This window comes from Myiozetetes cayanensis, unplaced genomic scaffold (genome assembly GCF_022539395.1).
Source record: "Myiozetetes cayanensis isolate MyiCay16 unplaced genomic scaffold, myiCay2020 scf6-25, whole genome shotgun sequence".
NCBI lineage: Eukaryota > Metazoa > Chordata > Aves > Passeriformes > Tyrannidae > Myiozetetes > Myiozetetes cayanensis.
Genome location: NW_026087853.1, coordinates 8,140,979 through 8,158,538, shown reverse-complemented (window position 1 = coordinate 8,158,538; position 17,560 = coordinate 8,140,979). Strand labels below are relative to the sequence as shown.

Below are 17,560 nucleotides of genomic sequence, written 5' to 3'. Positions count from 1 at the left end.
ATAGTGATTGTACCTGTGGTAATGCTCCAATCAGCCTCCTGGATGAAACCCTTGAGTTAAGACAAATTTTTGGCCCATAAAGCAGCAGGTTGTTGAGCTCTGTGTGTGTATTATATGTATATATATACATATAAACAGAAACTGACTTTCAAGTAAAATTTGTTCTTTCAGGGTTAAAGCCTAAACAAAGTTTTCTGTCTGCAAGCTCTATATAGTCTTTGAAAACCAACTGTGAGGTTTTGGTGCCTTTTTTTTTTTTTTTTTTTTTTTTGTTTAGGATGTAATTACTGACAGTGATGATTCTGGAAACAACTTAGTTGGCAGTATTGTTGATGAAGAACAGAATATGGTTGGCTCTTCAGCTATTATTCCCCAGGCTGATGTCAATAAATATCCATTTTAATCATCAGTAAAGAAACTTTTGGCTGGAAAGATATGATGAGTGTCAGATCTTGATAATGTGAAGAAACAAAAGAGCTTTTAAAGAGCTTTTCTAACCGGCACCAGACTTATCTTTTTGATTATATAAGCAGGATTTCTTCACTGTTGTGTTGTTCAGTGCTAATCATGGAATTACAGATTCACTCTCTTTCATATGCTCTATAGAGTACAAACCAAATGATGTCAAACATGTCACAGAGTCTGTAGAGGTTTTACGTGGAAGGGACCCTCTGTGTCTGCAGAGGGGAGCATCCTTCCCTCACTGAAGGCCTAATGCTTGGTTGTTGGCACTGTCTGACTCTGATCTTCAGGGCAGTGGTGCACTTGTCACTAGCAATTCCCACTGCAGTTCCGCCACTGGTCAGTGGCTGGAATTGTGAGTGTGCGAGTGTTGCTTTGGGTAGCAATGCTCCCTCTGCCAGGTGAAAGTGTCCTGTGTCTGTACTGTCCATCTTCATCAGGCTGCTCGGTTTGACCTGCAGCTGTTGTGTCCTGTTTTTTTCCTTTATTTCACCTTCCCTGATGAGGTTTGGAAGAATTAGGAATGTGTATCAAAAAGGTATAGCTTGTGTGTGCTAAAGACTATTTACTCCTCAGGTTCTCCCTTTAAACTGATTGTTTGACAGATACAACCTAATTAAACTAGCCACTCGTTTTCATGAAGTGTCATACCAGTTACATGAATAAATACTATGACAGGCACAATAAAACCTTCCCCTTTTGACAGTGGAACATCCAAGTTATTGTTTTCTCTCCCTTAACATCTATGTTATATTTCTGTTGTCTCCCTTGCTGAATTCTGACACTTTCAGTTGTTCCACTCGATCACAGCATCCATACTGGTAGGGCTGTAGCCCACTTCAGTGATTAAGTCTGCCCTCATGGATTGATAACTTTAGTGCCACATTGGGTAGCATTTTTCTTTGTGGGAGAGCATTTAAAATTTTGTGAGATGGAAGCCATGACTGTTTACCCTTAAGATTGATTATGTAGCAAGCTAGTCTAAAAACTACCTTTTAATTATATGTGCTGGAACCAAATAATTGGGTATGCAGACATCAACATCTGCATACTAGGTCTGACAAAATCCTCCTTGCTCCATGTCCTGATTTGTGCCCTGGTCAGTGGTAGGAGGGAAGTAAAATCAGGACAAGGACAGGCCATCTTCCCCTTATGTGTTCCTGTTTTATCTTCAAGGAAAATAATGCAGTATTTTATAGTATAGGTTGACTTAGGAATTCCCAGAGCAGTAACTGGTGTATAAACAATTGTGGTTGAGTGTTTGCTGTGACACCTCTTGGTGGTTGCCAGAAATGTAAGTCTCTGTTTTGACTTTCCAGTAGAATTCCTTCGTCAGCAGTCGCAGGATGCCCTGCTGTTCTGTTTCAGGGATATCTCTGCTCAATAAGATGCTACCTCTGTGAATATCCTTAGGGGTACCTTTTTTCTCTTACAATGAGTAGTACTCAGCAGTCTGTGTGTTCTTTAAAGACTTTAATGATAAATGGGAAGTAAAATTCAACACACTGTTGGGAAGGGCTGTAATGAAATTTTGTCTTTGCATGTTTAGTTTAAAATATTTTTTAATTTTTAAAAAACTATGGTATGTTTTCCTGATAAGTTTTTCTATAAATAAGAGTGCAGTTGGGGAGTGCACAGCCAGAAATTACCATCTATTTATATACTGTGTGCCCAGGTTAAGGTAATGAAGCAGTTTAGTCTCAAATGTTCATCGTGTCCTGGAATGCTTATATTATTAACGTTTTAAGGTATAGGTTTTAAGTACAGTTTTTTCTTACTATAATTAAAAATGCTGAATTGAGTGAGGCTATCATGATTGTTACTAGTCTGACAGCTTTCCAAGAAATTTTATAATATCACTTCGCAGTATTTCATACAGAGATGAGGTAACAACTAAGGTAATAAACATTCCTAGATATTTTTGTAAGATTAAACTTTATTAGTTCATTTTGGCTGATGAGAAGGTAGTTTTCCCTATTGTATTAAAAATACTTTAAAAAAAAAAAAAGTTGATGCCATTTGTCCTCCCTGTTTTAGAAAGTGTTTCCTACTTTCTGTAAATAAACATGGATTTTTTTGCAGGTCTTGGATATTCTGATTTCTTACTGTTTTTCAACGTTTCAAATGGATATCAGATTCTGTCTCTTTCAGGTTTTTCTCAACTGTTGGCATCTTCTTAAGCAGTTCAAGAACTTTGATACTAGTCATCCTCTGCCCTGTGTGTTTCTAATGCTCTGAATGACAAGATACCTGAAATCATAAAGATACAGGATAAAACTAACACCTACCGAAATGATTTCAGTTGTCAACACCTTCATACTTCATTTGCTTTTTTACTTTTTTTCCTTTTCTTTTTCTTTCTCTTCATGCTAATCATTTTCTGGCTATGAAAGGATGTCGGCTCATCATTGGGGGAAGGCTTTTGCGAAAAGGTGGGTTTTGTGTTGTGTTCCAAATGTAGTTGGTCTTAGGTTCAATCCCTCCCTCGCAGTAAGGACTCCCACAAATGGAGATGTTTTACTCCTGTTTCCTTCTGGGTTGAGTAATAACAGGGTGGAGCTGGGAGGTGGGGAGGAGAATGTTTTGTTTTTATGAGAAGGGTTGTCTTGTTGGCTTGAAAATGGATAGTGAAAAACAACAAACCACCCTTTAAAGTATTTAAGAGACCTTGAAATGAAACCGGATGCACGCCAAGATGTGGAAGAAAGTGCATTCTTGTCTTGAGTGGATTTCAGGGGACCTTTTAAAAGAGGCGGTGACTGGCTAACCTGAAGTCACATGAAGTACTCAATCTCATTGATTTGGTCCCCCATCTACAGCATAATGGTCTTGCTTTGTGTAGAGACAAATATTTTGGGAATCACTCAGCCATGGTGAGTGTCATGAGTGAGTGTTATTCTTATGCAGAATGCACCTCCAGGAGATACAGCTCACCTACCACAATGTATGGAAACTTATTACAAATAAACACGTGCTCGTTTTGAATGTTATGTTTTTTAAGACAAACCCCACATCTTCTTGAAGTCAAATAAATGTGAACCTGGGAAAGAAGTGTGAAACTGAACAGAGTTTTTGGGGGTCAGTGCAGTGAGGGAGGCAAAATCAACAGAGTTGAGGGTCTACCTGGGAAAAGACAAATGACCTGCATCTCAACTTGGAGAGTAGAGGATGCTATTACTGTTTCTCCAGGCTGTGAGTGCTGCTGTTAATCTGTTTGCTGAGGAAACTGCCCAGGGAAGTACCCGAGTATAGACAGGTGCTATACAAGCCAATGTGTGATTTTAAGTTCTCCTGGACCCACCTGTATTTTGCTTTGTGCCTACACCATTTAGCTTCCCATCTACCTATCACAGCTTCTTGAAAATTATTTGGTTGGGAGAAACACTTTCACTCAGTTTTGAGTTTATGTTCTTCTTCCTTCATTTCCATATGCAAAAGAAAATCCATGTTGAAATGGAGAATGTGTTTTCTATGGTTTTTAGAAAACTTGGGGTTCTGTTCAATATAATAATATGTCTGACAGAAGAAGGACTTGCTGATAGATTTATTTATGTGAAGTGAAATAAAGTCCAAATTAGATATGGTTACAAATGGCTGGATTTCTACAGAGTGAAACACAATCATGAGCAAGTCCGTTGGAGAGAACTGAACTGCTTGGGAACGCACAGCTTGATACTCAAAAACCACAGCTCAAAAAGGTCATATTCTTGAAAAGAATTAATCTGGGTTAGGGTGGAAATGCAAACCTCCATACAAGGAGATTGTGCTCAGTTTATCAGAGCTAGTCCAAATGAGTTCACAGCTGTCAATTCTACCCTTTAAGTGCAAAGCTAGGAAGCATGGAGAAGAAAAATTATAGGTCACAAGAAGTCATTTCTCAACAGAGGACAGTGAAGCTCTCAAGATGTATTAACTGGGTGGTTTACTATGTGGAATACAGTTTGTTAGTATAACAATTTTTCTTTTGCCTGATATTGTTTATATAAAGTTGGATAAGACTAAGATCAGTTCTGAATAACTTGTGCTCAGGTCCTCTGGTTTGGGAATAGGTGGTACCTGATGCCCACATCTCAACAGCCTCATAGGCTAGCTCAGGACTAACATGATGTATCAGTCCAAGCACAAGACAATGCAGATGCAGATACTCTGTTTTCAGAGCGAGTTGTGTGGTTCAAAAGCAACCTGTTCGTTGAACCTGTCTGCTGGAGAGCCTAAGCTAACAAGCCCTGCTGGGAGGCAGGCTGGCTCCTGCTAAAACCAGCTCCTGCACCTGTGCAAGTGCCTGGGTGTGGAAGGGCTTTAGTCTGAATAGTTCTGATACACTTCTTTTCCCAAGGAGTTATCAACTCAGTGTAGTGCAGAGTAAGAAGTACAGTTGTATTCCTGGGATGCTGTACTTGAACTGAAATGAGCCTCTAATATATCCAAGAAATAACCTCGTGGCCCTGTACGGAACATCCCGGTCTATGAGCACGGCAGGTAGCAATGCAGGAGGATGTTAGCATCTAGCATCAGCAGTTGCTGCTTTTTTTCTACCTGGTCTGAATAATTTGATACTAGAAGGTATGAAAGGAGCTGACAGAGAAGTTCTCTGCAATGTGTATTGCAAGGTTTGTTAGAAGTCAAAGTTTGGGGAAGTGTAGGGATTTGACATGGTATTGCCAATACACTCAGTTACTAAGATGGCCTGAACAACCAGCACCAGCCTGACATTAAGGACATGCAAAATACTGAAATTGTTGATACAGGATTTCACTGGCTTTAGTAGTTCCTTCAGCTGGTGACTACTCTTGTTCTTCCTCTCCTTGAGAACTACTGATTCGTAAGCACCCAATTGTTGTAGGTCTCAAAATATTATTGAGAACACTGAATTGTTATCAAGACTTAAATTTTTAGTGGATATTGTTACAGATGTGCTTCTTGTTCTTGTGCCAGTTATTAGTGGTTGGGAAGGAATGTTTACTCCTGCTCCTGAAAACTAGGATACAGATTGCTAGAATATGAAATAGGGCAGGATGGGCAAATCATTAGGAACATTTAGTATCCTGCATGAAAGGAAACTGTGTTTCACTTCAGCCAAATGTGCAATCATGCATGTAAGGATCCAGGAGTGAAAGTCATGTTGTGGTAAGGGAATGGGAAGCAATAACTCCTGAAGACTTAGGATCAGTGTTTGGTGGTCAGTTACAGATGGTTTTCTGCCGAGAGGGTTAGTTCTACCCATGTAAAATCAGTCGGGTGTTGAAGAGAAGGTGCAGTCTCTGGGTTTAGTCCTACTGCACCTACTGTTGGTATGGCATGTCCATCTCTAGCGTAAGCCCCACAAAAAGATGTTTGAAAAATAGTAGAGAGTTCTGAACGCAGGTACAGGAAATGTTTCCTTGTCTTTAATCATTCTTACAGCAGCACGTTTAGGGAGCTCAATGTACTTCACTTATTAAAGTGAAGGGGTATTGTGGTCATAGAAAATAAGTACCTATATGGGAAATACAAATCTGGTGGCAATGCACTAACCAGGGCAGTAAGGAGAAGCTAAAGCCAGATTGATTAGTAAAACATTATATACACCACAGTGTGTGTGTTTTTTGAAACAATAACTATTTAAACAGTCTTACAGGAGTTGCCATAGACTTCTCTCAGTAGTACTTCTTAGATGAAATGAATGTGTTTTTAAAAGTAATTTGATCACAGCTGCTGCACTCAAGTTAACAAACCAGGGAACCTAAGATGCCAGAGTATATGGTCACAGGGTTACATCAGGTTATTAAATAGAGTGTGAACTTGCCAAGTGTCATGCAAGCACGGATTTGTTCATTTGTGCCTGTACCATGGTTGTTAGCTCTTGAGGTATGATCTCATCTTCATGCTACAATGATTTTCAGACTAAATGTTTCTGTATGCCAGTTCCTTGGTTGTCCCCATTGGGTTTCAGCAAGAGGAGGAGGAGTAGAAGAGCAAGATCTGGGGTTTCTGGGTTGACTCTGAATTTATTGCATCATCTGTGGTGGAGCCAGATATTTGTTCCATGTTTGCAGGATGCTGAGTATTTCTAATACTTTAATTAGTGAAGTTGGTGTATAGGCCTCAACCATGATTTAAGGACATAAGGAGACCTGCTTTTTCATAAACAGGCTGTGAGGAAATGAAAAAATACTTTAATCTTAACCATGTGATTTAATGAATAAAGATTAGTATAGGTATGATATATACCCATTTATTTTTGCAATTAATAGCTGTTCTGGGAAACTGAGTGAAAGGAACTTAACAGATTGCAGACAGTGTCTCAGATCTCTGTAACTGGTTCTCAGCCTGTCAGTGTCTGAGATTTCTGTACTTTAGGTAAGATTTCTTTCCTCCTTCTACAAGCTGTCCTGGGTATTTTCAGTTGTGGTTTTGTAGGAACAAAAGTATAGTACAAGAGTTTTTTCTAATAAAAAAAACCCCTTTTATTAGATTTTCAGTAGTATTAAGTTGTCCAGTAAGGGTTAACATTTTGTGCTCTTCTTGGTAAAGCTTATCTTTTGTGTTTCTTCTCCAAAGGCTTTCCTACACTAGTTAGGACAGTAGTGCAAATGGGAAATAATATCAAACACCTCCATGTTTTGTAACTGATTTGGCAGTCCACTTAAGTTCCTAAAAGTGCTCGACTGCTGCTGCAGTTGGGGTGATGCTCCACTTGGTTTTTACCAGGTGATGAAATGGATATTGTGTTACCAACTGGGAACGTCTTTATTGCCCCCATCAGGGCAAAGTTCAGTGTGAACCTAAAGTTTGAGCTGGATCATTTGAGGATTTCCCCAAAGGCCTTGCTAATGCTTTTGAATGTTGTGTGCTTGTCATCATTGGTGTGTTTGGTCTGTATTTCTCAGCCTTATTACCTGCGTGTGTTTTTGTTGCAGCACACGTCCCATGGAGACGGACGGCAGGAAGTTTCCTCCCGAACTGGGCGCTCTGGAGCTCGCTGCAGGAACTCCATAGCCTCCTGTGCGGATGAGCAGCCGCACATTGGAAATTACAGACTCCTTAAAACCATTGGAAAGGGGAATTTTGCAAAGGTGAAACTGGCAAGGCACATCCTAACTGGCAGAGAGGTAAGGTGTAACGGGTGTAAAGAGCAATGAATTGCTGTAGGTGGGCAGGTTCTCTAAGAGTTAAAATCATCTCAAGTTGATGAACATAGAGTACATTTTGCTAGAGATATTGCTACTGATGTAGAAAAAAGTGGAAATTGAGAACTGTAATTTTTAGTGATTATGACAATGTTTAGTAATGATTCTCTTGAAAATGTTCTGTTGAATTTGTATTTTTCACAAGTCCCTGTCCAGCTGAATTGTGTTAAAGTTTGCTACTTGTATTCTTGGCTAAATTCTCCATTTTCAAAAAAGAGATGAATATACAGCAACTAAAAAAACTTGCTGGAAATTGCTGGAAAGACTTCCTCTTGGTGTCTCTATGCTGCACAGTCCAGGGCTATATTCAAGGGGAAGTCAGGAATGAGAACTAAATATCATCTTGATTACAGTGCAAGTAGCCCAAATGCAGTATTTTCTCGACCAAAGCAATGTGTCTCCCAGGAGTTCTGCTGGTGTCTGTAGTGCTGGGCAGCTTTGGGAAGATGCTCAGAAATTTGTTCAGAGACAGTTTATGTGTCTCACTCAGTGTGTGTGGTATAGACAAGCTTTCTCTGTTATCTCCTTATAGTGTCTAACTCAACTCCATAATTAGTTTCTGCATGCCATTGCAATGTAATTAACCATTTGGGCTTAATGGTGTTTCTGATTTGGTGAGCTATAGCCCTGTTTGCTTGTTACAAGAGGGTGTTTCTTGGTACTATTTTATTAATAGCAACTCTTAAGTACTAAAAGAGGGAGAAACACCTTGCTGACCTTTTCTTGCGAAAGCTGTCTAATGAAGTAAATGTTTACTGATACCGGCAAGGGCTTTTACAGAAAGCTATGTGGCTGACTGCAGTGCTTTAAGGGAATTTCTCTTTTCTGGACTAGTGCAGAGTTCAGTAGCACGAGGAAGAACAGAGGGACATGGTTTTGCAAGAGCTGTTGAGAGGGATTTTAAAATTTTTTTTTTGGTAAGTTGACAGTTCCAGTTGTCTTCTGATGTTAAAGTCAGTGCTCATTTGTAGAGAAAGCTTTTGGTTAATTGCTTTCCTTTAAGTCCCCTCCTCTTTCTACTGAAACTTAAAATGGGGCATGCAAGTACTTGGTTAGTATTTCTTTGCTATTATTATTGGTGTAGAACTTGGAGATAAGATATCATGTGACACTTTGCAAAAACTGAAGTACATTTTCCTTTAAGTGCACATAACTGTGCTGAATGAACTCTGATTCGTTATTTTTATTTGAAATTTCAACACGGAAAAGGAACAGTGTAAAATCTTTGCCTGCATTTGGAAAGATTCGAGTGCTAGGTTTCTTTAACTCTCATGGACTTGATATCATTTGGTCAATTCAGACCATAAAAACTTTTCAGGATGTGGCCATTGGTCCTGGTTACCTAGAATGAGTGTCATTCCTTAGAAGGGAAGAATTAAGCTAGTTTTGTAGGAATATCTTCAAGGTATTTTAAACTTTTTTTTTTTCTTAAGAGGGAAATGAGTAAAGTTTCTTTTCTTGCTAGATGAACTGCACAATGTTGATAATAAATACATGTTTCAGATGTCTATGACCAGAATTGTTCACAGTGTTCTGGATAGCAATTTCCCCAGTGTTGTTACTTCACCCTTGCCCTTACAGAAGTATTTATCTGATCCATCTTTAGATTGTGGTAACCTTTTTTATGGCTGCTAAATTGATGGGTTTTGCTTGTGATCAACACCACCTTGTACTTCACTGAATCTCGCTTTCATTGCTAACTCATCTCCAAGGTTGTTTAAATCAGTTTTCCATTTTATTTGGTGGTACCTCTTAACTTCTTCAACAGACTTAATCATTATGGTTTGACATCCTGTGCCAAGGTCACTGATACAGATATTAAACAAGATTGGTCCCAAGTCTTGTCCTTGAAAAACTCTTACTCATTTATTTCCAACCTGATATCTCTTTAGCCATCTTTTTTAGGGGAAAAAAAAAAAAAAAACCAACTCTGTGCCCTTTTCAGCTTATCTAGTTCAAAAATTTCCATGCATGCTCCTAGATGAGGCTTTACAACAGTCCAGGTAATCATATCTTATGTTTTTCCGTAGGGCACAGTTAACTGTAGGAAAATATGTTGCATTTAACCCTTCTGTCCATTTCCCTGTTTTTTTTCCTGGTAATGTTGAGCTCAAGAATTTTATTGGAAATTGGAGAAAAAACAGTTAAGTCTGATCATTTCTGAACCCTGCTCTGCCATTTTCTTGGTAGATGGTAGAAATCTGTGCTGCAAGAAGGCTTTTTAAAAATTTTTTTCTTCCTTAGACCTGCTACTCTTAAGAATTCCGGGGCAATGTTCTCAGTGTGGCCTTAGCCAGGCAGCACTCATCTTCTTGAATTTGTGATTTCCTGCTTTACACACTCATTCCTGCTGCCTGTCCTTTGTTCCTATTCTTTTTTCCATCTTACATACCAAAACCTAAGCTGAGTGATTAGTTTTGGGAGTCACACTTTAATGATTTTTCCTCTCTGCTGTCTCCTTGCTGTATTTGAACCCCACTTATCTTCTCCTTGTTATCTGCGTGGCTCTGTTCTTAATGTTCTTAATGTTCTTTTAAGTGTCCGGGTCAGTTTCGCTTTATGGCAATTCCTTCTTTATATCTCTGCACTGATTAACTTCCAAATCTTGAGGCAGATCAGCACTTTTCTGTCACTTCCTGGGAGGAGGAGATGTTTGTTCAAGCATTCTTCTAGGGCAGTTGCTCATCTCCTTGCATCTGGAGTCCTTCCCTGTGAATTTTCCTGTTGCTTGAGATGCAGATTTCATGTTTCCAGTTGGAGTAAGTTCCAGGACTCTTTGATATTTCCATCTTCAGTGTGTCTGCAGGATGTGTGATGAGAGCCCAGCCTCAAATTACAGAAAAGGGGAAATGTTGAGCCCTTCAGGGGATGATCAGAACATCAGCCTAACTTGAGGGGGTTGAATTGTCCTGCAAGGAGTGTGTGGCCTTCAGGTCAGAGTTTCACTGCATTAGAACTGGTGTTTGGAAACACACTCCTTTGAGATCCTCTGCCTAGGAGAGTGTTATTTGTAGTCTGTCTGCCCTTTCCAAACCACGAATCTTCATTGTCAATCTGCTTTCGTTCACTCTTGGACTGTAATCCATGTATTTTCTGTTGTAGTTTTATCGAAGGGTGTTTCCTCTGACAAGTTTCCCATACTTGCCAAAATTAATCTAAAAGATAAAACTACCTTTTGCTGTTACTGAGTAGCCAAAATTATTATGGATCCTTCTGTTCATTAAAGGCATGTGTTCAGTTAGTAGCCAAGGAGTTAAGTTTCCCAGTGAGGCAGAATTCTTTCAGGATCCAAGTCTGACTCCAAGGAATCTGTTGTCATCTTTTTTCTGTTCTTCTCTTGGAAAAAGTGAATTTTAGGAGGGGGAAAGCATTCTGAATGGTAGCAGTTTAGGCAATTTGCTCAGTGTTCCCAACTTCTGATTGTTTTAACTCCCTCATTCAAATCATGTAGGAGGAATTTTTTAAGTCATGTTATTGTGAATGGTGAAGGCAAAGTTAATTTTAATTCTACTAACCATTTCACACAGAGTATCATGGCTAATGCAGCAGTGTAATAGTGTAGGTGGACTTGCATTCCTCCAGCATTGACCATAGCACACAGTGTTTGAAACTGTTCCAGATTCACGTCATGTAAAGAGAGGAAAGTTTCTGCTTGGGAAGGCAATTGGATGTTTTATTAACTGTTCTTAGTGAAATGGAGGATTTTCTTTCTCTGGCTCATCAGAGCTATTCTTGAGGGCAGGCTCCCTTTGCCTGTGGAGACCTTATCAAGGCACCTGAAACTGCTCCCTGTTCTGATGATGGATTCAAGCTCTCAGAGGCCATGTTAACACATTGTACTCTTAGTGTTCATGTGGATAGCAATTCGCTAAATTCACCCTGCCTTTAAGGCTATAATTCGTGCAGGGAACAGGCCTGAGAGTCTGTCTTTTGGAAAACTGAGTTGTGCACCTTCCCTGTATCTCCAGGACTGAATTTGTTTGACATCGTGAGAGACCTCTCTGATCATCTGGCACCAGTGCACAGTGGGGAGGTGAGCTGGTTTTGCAGAAACCCACTACCTTAAGACTTCGTGGGTTGAAACAAGTTTATATCTTTTAAGATTGACCAGAATGGTACAGCCCAGGACACAAATGCAACTTTTTCTGAGTGGAATGCACTTACCAAGTGAACAGCCATCTTCTGTGACATGGGTAGTCTTGGGACACTGGGCCACTTTCAGATAACATTATCTGCTGTTGACAAAAGGCAGTGGTCACTCTACATCCAGCATGGATTTATAAGAGACTGCAGGAAGCAAATAACTTTGAACTATTGTCAGAAAGTTAACAACAGGCATAAAAGCAGAGATAACAATCTTTCATGGTTTCGTACACAACTGCTAATATAAAAATACCTATTGCTTAATGTGTTTCTCTCTTGTTTGTATTTTTGAAGTGATTTCTCAAGGTTTTGCAATGGAATTTTGCCTCAGGAAATAGTGATCTTTAATATCGGTAGCCTGCCTTAGAAGAAAATACTCCCCAAAGTAAAAGCATTCTTAGATGGCTGTTTTGTTATGTTTTATCTTACATCTAGAAGGGCCCAAAATAAGTCTTGAATATCAGTTTCAGAAAACGTGTACATTATATAATTCCATGAAGCACCCACCAAGCGTCGAACACCCTCTTACCTTCTCCATCATGATGATCCATCCCTGTGTTTTTGCACTTGACTGTAGGGATATGGATTTGCTTTGATGTAAGATATTCTTTGTTCCATATGGTGCCGATCCCAAGTTAATGAGGTGACAAAGATAGCATGAAGCAATTCAGGGAAATGGGAGCTGTGGCTTGGGAAGGAGCAGCATGTACTGTTTGAGCCAAAAATTGAGTTGGAAGCCCTTGCTTTGCACCAGTGAGGTATTATAATCAGCTGAGTTGCAGCATCTTGCTTCTTGAGAGGCACCATCTCCTTGGCTTCTGTGGAACTTCTTCTGGTATGTGTAGTCTTTAATTTAGAAAGGAAAAATACCAATTGGCATGTAATTCTAGAAAGATTCCCATTTCTGTTCTAACTCATCCAGTATCCAAACTGCGTTGCACTGAAGTTTCTCTTGCCTATTCATTACTTCAAATCTTCAGGTTCTGACTAGTTACCTTGTTACTGAATTTCTCTTTTGCTTATTTTGTGACATTTTTATTTTGTTCTTTAATAATTCTATTCAGTATTTTCTGAAAAAGATGAGAACCAGTAAAGGAATGTACTTGCCCAAATTGTTGTACTACAACCAGTGGGTTTTTTGTTGATGCACAATTGATACTTTTTTTCATATCCATCAGGAAGCAAATTGACACAAATATTTAGTGAATTTCCAAAGATGAGCTTAGTTCCTGCCAAATTTGTGTGGAATTGCTTTAAATTTGCTCTGAAATCTCTTGTTTTTAGAAACTGCCAGTGCCCAGTCACTACTGTGTACTCTGTTGTGTAATTATACTGTGTAAATATTATCTGTAGGCACACTGCTCTCTATAGGGGCACTGTCTGGTGTTGGAGCTTCCACTGTCATAAGTGTGGTGGACTTAATGTCAAGTGAAAAACTCAGTGAGCTTCTCGTCTTAATGTGCTTAACATACCAGGGTTTTTCCTCTCTCCTGTTTTTAGTTTAAATACAAGTACATAATTTGCTGAAGGAACTTAAGAGTTTTCTATGTAATTTTCATGTTTTACATTTCTGTTACTGGATTTGAGCATGTTGTAATAATGTGGTGTTGTTCCTGTGGAAAATACTGATCACAGACTCTTCCTTTAGGTTGCCATAAAAATAATTGACAAAACACAGCTGAACCCAACTAGTCTACAAAAGGTATGTTTTTACATTTTATCTTTCAACTGTATTATAATTTGTTTCTCCTCACCACCTCCTTCCATTAACCCTGAATGCCTGTGCTGGAGAATTCGAAGCATTGCATACCTTGCACACATCTGACTACTGTATTTAATAACTAGTTTTGTAACAGATATTTTTGACAGCCCTGCAGTTGTTCAAGCTGAACTCATACAGAGCTGTAAACTGAGAAAACAGTGGTATTAGCCACTTCCTTTGTCTCCCAAGCTTAGCTGACTCTGTAGAGAGGACGTTTGTGGTTTGGTGTCGTGCCCCCATGTCTCCTTCATGCCGGTCACTTTGTTAAACTTAGAAAGGCAAAGCTTATGTCCTGTCCTCTTAAGCCGGCCTTGAAAATACTGCCTGTGGACTGAAGGCCAGGCTTCAGTCTGTGCCTCTCGCATAATTTGCAGCAGGAGAGGTGATGCAGTTTTGTGAAACAAATTGGGGCATGACTGGTTTCTTCCCTCTAGCTTCAAATGTTTAATGTGCTGTAACAGTTGTGTTGCCTTATCTGTTTTAGTACAGAGCGATAAACCCTGCTCTTTCATCAAGCAAACCAGTCTGTTTTGGAGTGTGTGCAGGAAGTACATTTAAATGTTACTTTTATGTGGGACTTTTCTAGCTTTGTCCTTTTAAGTGCTGTAGTCAAAGGCTTTTTGTTTACTTTTGAGTACTTAGATAAAAAAACTCCTTGCAATATTTCTGTTTGAACAAGAGAATACCCATGATTGAACTAGTGTAACTAGAGTAAATTGGAGAATATACCCATTTGTATTTTATGCAAATACTAAAAAGATCAGGTGACTAGATGTTTTTATCAAGATTAATGGTGCAGAAGTAAATTGGAAAAACACACAAGTTCATATATGGTTTGTTTGAGAGGCAAACAATAACCTATAGAAGAAAGGGTCCATGTTCTGAGCAGGTAGCAACTTCCTACTGACTCTGTGGACTGGGTAAAAGTGGATAATGCGGTTCCAGTTTTCTTGGAATTTTTCTCAGCTTAATCCCTGAGGTTGTTGGTGGTTTCTGGGTAAGCAGGGCGGAAATAAAATGTAAATTAGGTAATATGATGGATTAGATAAAGTTGATTTGTGTGTCAGATCTGCACAACTTGGAATACCTGAAAAAGTTGTTAAATGCTTGAAGCACTTGAAAGATAAACAAAAGCTATGTGATACCAAGGGGAGGCATCAGCACATGGGAAGAACGGTCAGAGAGAAGTAGAGAGGCCTTGTTCACAGGCAAAAATGTGAGATCATAATTGTTCAGATGATGTTATTTGAGGTTGGGTTGTAATGCGAGTTTGATCTCTCATTGGGGTACAATGCAAACCATGTTACAAATCAGAGGTGTTCAGTTGGTAAAGCTACAGGCTGGAAGTGTGCATGATGGTCCTTTGATTCCTGGGTTTCCACCAGACCAGCTCTGTCCACTCATGTCTCCATCTCTGTCATTTCAGTGCCGTAGCCTGGGTGCGTTTGGAGCCAACTGCAGTTGGCTCCAAACGCACCCAGGCTACGGCACTGAACTGAGAACTCTGATATTGCACGACCCGTAGATGCAGGGGAGGCTGAGATGGAAGTGCTTCTGACCTTGCAGTTCTGGAGGGAGCGATAAAATATTTGAGGTATGGTGGGGAGGGAAGGGCTGTGCCGAGAGAGGAGGGTGTGGCGTGCAGCGTCTCAGCTGCGGTGTAGCTGCATACCCGAGTCATCCGTAGGTGGGGGAGACAAATGGTGATTAGGGCTGCCAGTTCTGATTTCTTTGTGTTACATCTTCCACATCGATACTTCAGCTGCCAGGAAGAAGTTAACCTTGTTAAGGACTTGCTTTGCTTTCCGGAGCAGTAATTCGTGGTATGCCCTCGCTGCAGCCTTGACAGCTCGATACTGAGTAGCAGCTCTTCAGAAGGGTCGGGTTTCTGCCTGCTGCTGAGGAAGTCTGTGGCAGCCACATGCAGCTACTCTTTACTGTTGTTTTAGGACCTAATTGCTGCTCTGCTACTCTTGCTTAGTGAAGAGGAAACTGTAACCGGTACTTCCCTGCTTTGAAAGAAAAGGGAATTCTTAGAGCTTTTTTCCCATGCTGGTGGTGTTAGTCATAACCACTGTTCTCCACAAATGGACTTGTGTACCCAGTTCCAGTGAATATCAGTCTCACTGGAAACAAATGCTGATGCTACAGTAGTTCACTTCCTCCTAGCCAAAAAAAATGGTTTGTTTGGTTTTTTTTTCCCTTTTGAATTAGCAATGCCATTATATGCAAGGTGTTTTTTTTTTTACCAAGCCCATGTAGTAGCACTAAATCACTTCCCGTGTTCCTTTTTTAGAACTTGGCTCCTCAGCCAAATATTTTTGTTCATTATGTGCAGATGTTTTGCCACTTGTTTGGGCCATACTTTTTGTTGATGCATTTTAGAGTTCTTATACATTAATTTTAATGTGGACCATGGGCTTTCTTACTTTGGGTCAATCACTGTTTTAAAAACTGCAAGAAAAGGATGAGAATTTAAAATGCTCAGGCTTTTCTGCTTATAACGAGTATCCTTTTCTGTTTTCAAGTTGCAATTAGTTTGGGGCAAATTAATTTTGTAATTTTGGATTGTATAAAGGCTTTTTGCTTGAGGCTCTTCATTATATGTAGGACATATTTCAGTGAAGCAATTACCAGGAGAAGCCTAATACACATGTCAAACTTTGGCTGGCTTGGGACAGCATCTTGGGAAAAGCCCCTCCTTTGAGGAGAAGGCAGCTGGGGGAGGTTGGTGCTCTGCAGCTGATGACTGTACTGATTTGCTCTTTAGCAAACTTTTTTCATGTTTTTAAAATATTTTGCTGCTGAAAATCTTGCAGTAACTGTTGCAGGAACACTTCTAATCTGTCTTTTGCTGTGTTCAAAGAAAGTTGACCTAAGAGAACCAGCTTCCATTGCTGGCTTGCTGGGCGTTTTTTTATTCAGTTTGTTGGCAGCAGCATTAATTAAATGCGATTCTTTCCCTGTATCTGACATGGCTTACAGTCAAAGGACTGGACCACAACAAAGCTGAAAGCCATTTGTTTGGCAGACAAAGATGTTTGTCTTTGCCTGGAAACATTTGTAGAGCTCCTGTTGACGGAAAAGGAGCTGTTCTACAAGCTGGGAGTAGTTTTTAATCTTGGTATTAGAAATTAAACTGTTGAGAACTGGTTTCTGTTTTTTGTATGCCTTTATAGTCTCATCAGAACAAGTAAGTTTCTAAAACTAAGAAAATAATTTTCTCTATTGAGAACCTTCATGTTACATCTGCTGATATTATACCTTGTTCTTTGTTCCTGTGACAGGGAACCTCAGAGGTGTGAGGTTTTATCATACCTGGCTTCTGCAGTGAATTTTACTGTGTGGTGATAGTTACTATTTCATTTGCTCTAATTTGATTCATATAGTATTTGGGGGGAATGAAATCTGTGAAACTTCTATTCAGCATACTGTGTGAAAGTTGTCATATTTCTCTATCCTAGAAGTAGACTATAATGTATAATACAATGTCAGGCATTTGTAGATGTCCTTGTGGAAGTTACTATCTGTGTCAAAATGCTACATATAACAGTTAAACTGACAAACAGTGCACAATCTGAAGTGCATTTATATAACCAAAATTATAATAAAAGAATTTTATTAGTTTAGGTAGCAGTTGTATCCTTTTCTCAACTATTTTTATTTTTAATTTCCTCTGAGACAAAAACAGTCTTTTTTAAAAAGAGCTTATTTCCAGTCACCCACTTCAACAAATGGCTCATAATGTAGAATCTGGCTTTTTACATGCTGTATTTTAGTTAGTAATGCAGAGTAGTCGTCTTGTGGACGAATGTTTTGATGAGTCTGACCCATAGGCTTTATCTTGAATATTGGGGGTGGAAGGTGTCAGATATCAATTTGGAATGAATTAAGCAAAGTGTCTTCAAAACTGCAGAACCTGATCAGAGGCTTTCAGTTAGATAAGCTGTGATTAAACGTGTTAATGGAGAATTCAGAATACATTATGCACCAGTTCAGCTGAACTGAATGAAGAACAAGAAAA

At 39.4% G+C, this 17,560-nt stretch overlaps 1 protein-coding gene across 17 annotated transcripts in view; it reads left to right on the top strand.

Annotated features, from left to right (window-relative positions):
• MARK3 (microtubule affinity regulating kinase 3) overlaps nucleotides 1-17,560 on the top strand; it is a 62,450-nt gene that overhangs the window by 6,007 nt on the left and 38,883 nt on the right. For 12 of the 17 annotated variants that reach the window (XM_050337234.1, XM_050337233.1, XM_050337242.1 and 9 more), the window contains exons 2-4: nucleotides 2,856-2,894; nucleotides 7,362-7,553; nucleotides 13,423-13,476. In XM_050337234.1, the coding sequence (XP_050193191.1) occupies nucleotides 2,856-2,894; nucleotides 7,362-7,553; nucleotides 13,423-13,476 (285 nt within the window). The remainder of the gene's footprint in view (nucleotides 1-2,855; nucleotides 2,895-7,361; nucleotides 7,554-13,422; nucleotides 13,477-17,560) is intronic. The other 5 variants (XM_050337229.1, XM_050337244.1, XM_050337237.1 and 2 more) reach the window with 1 other exon arrangement.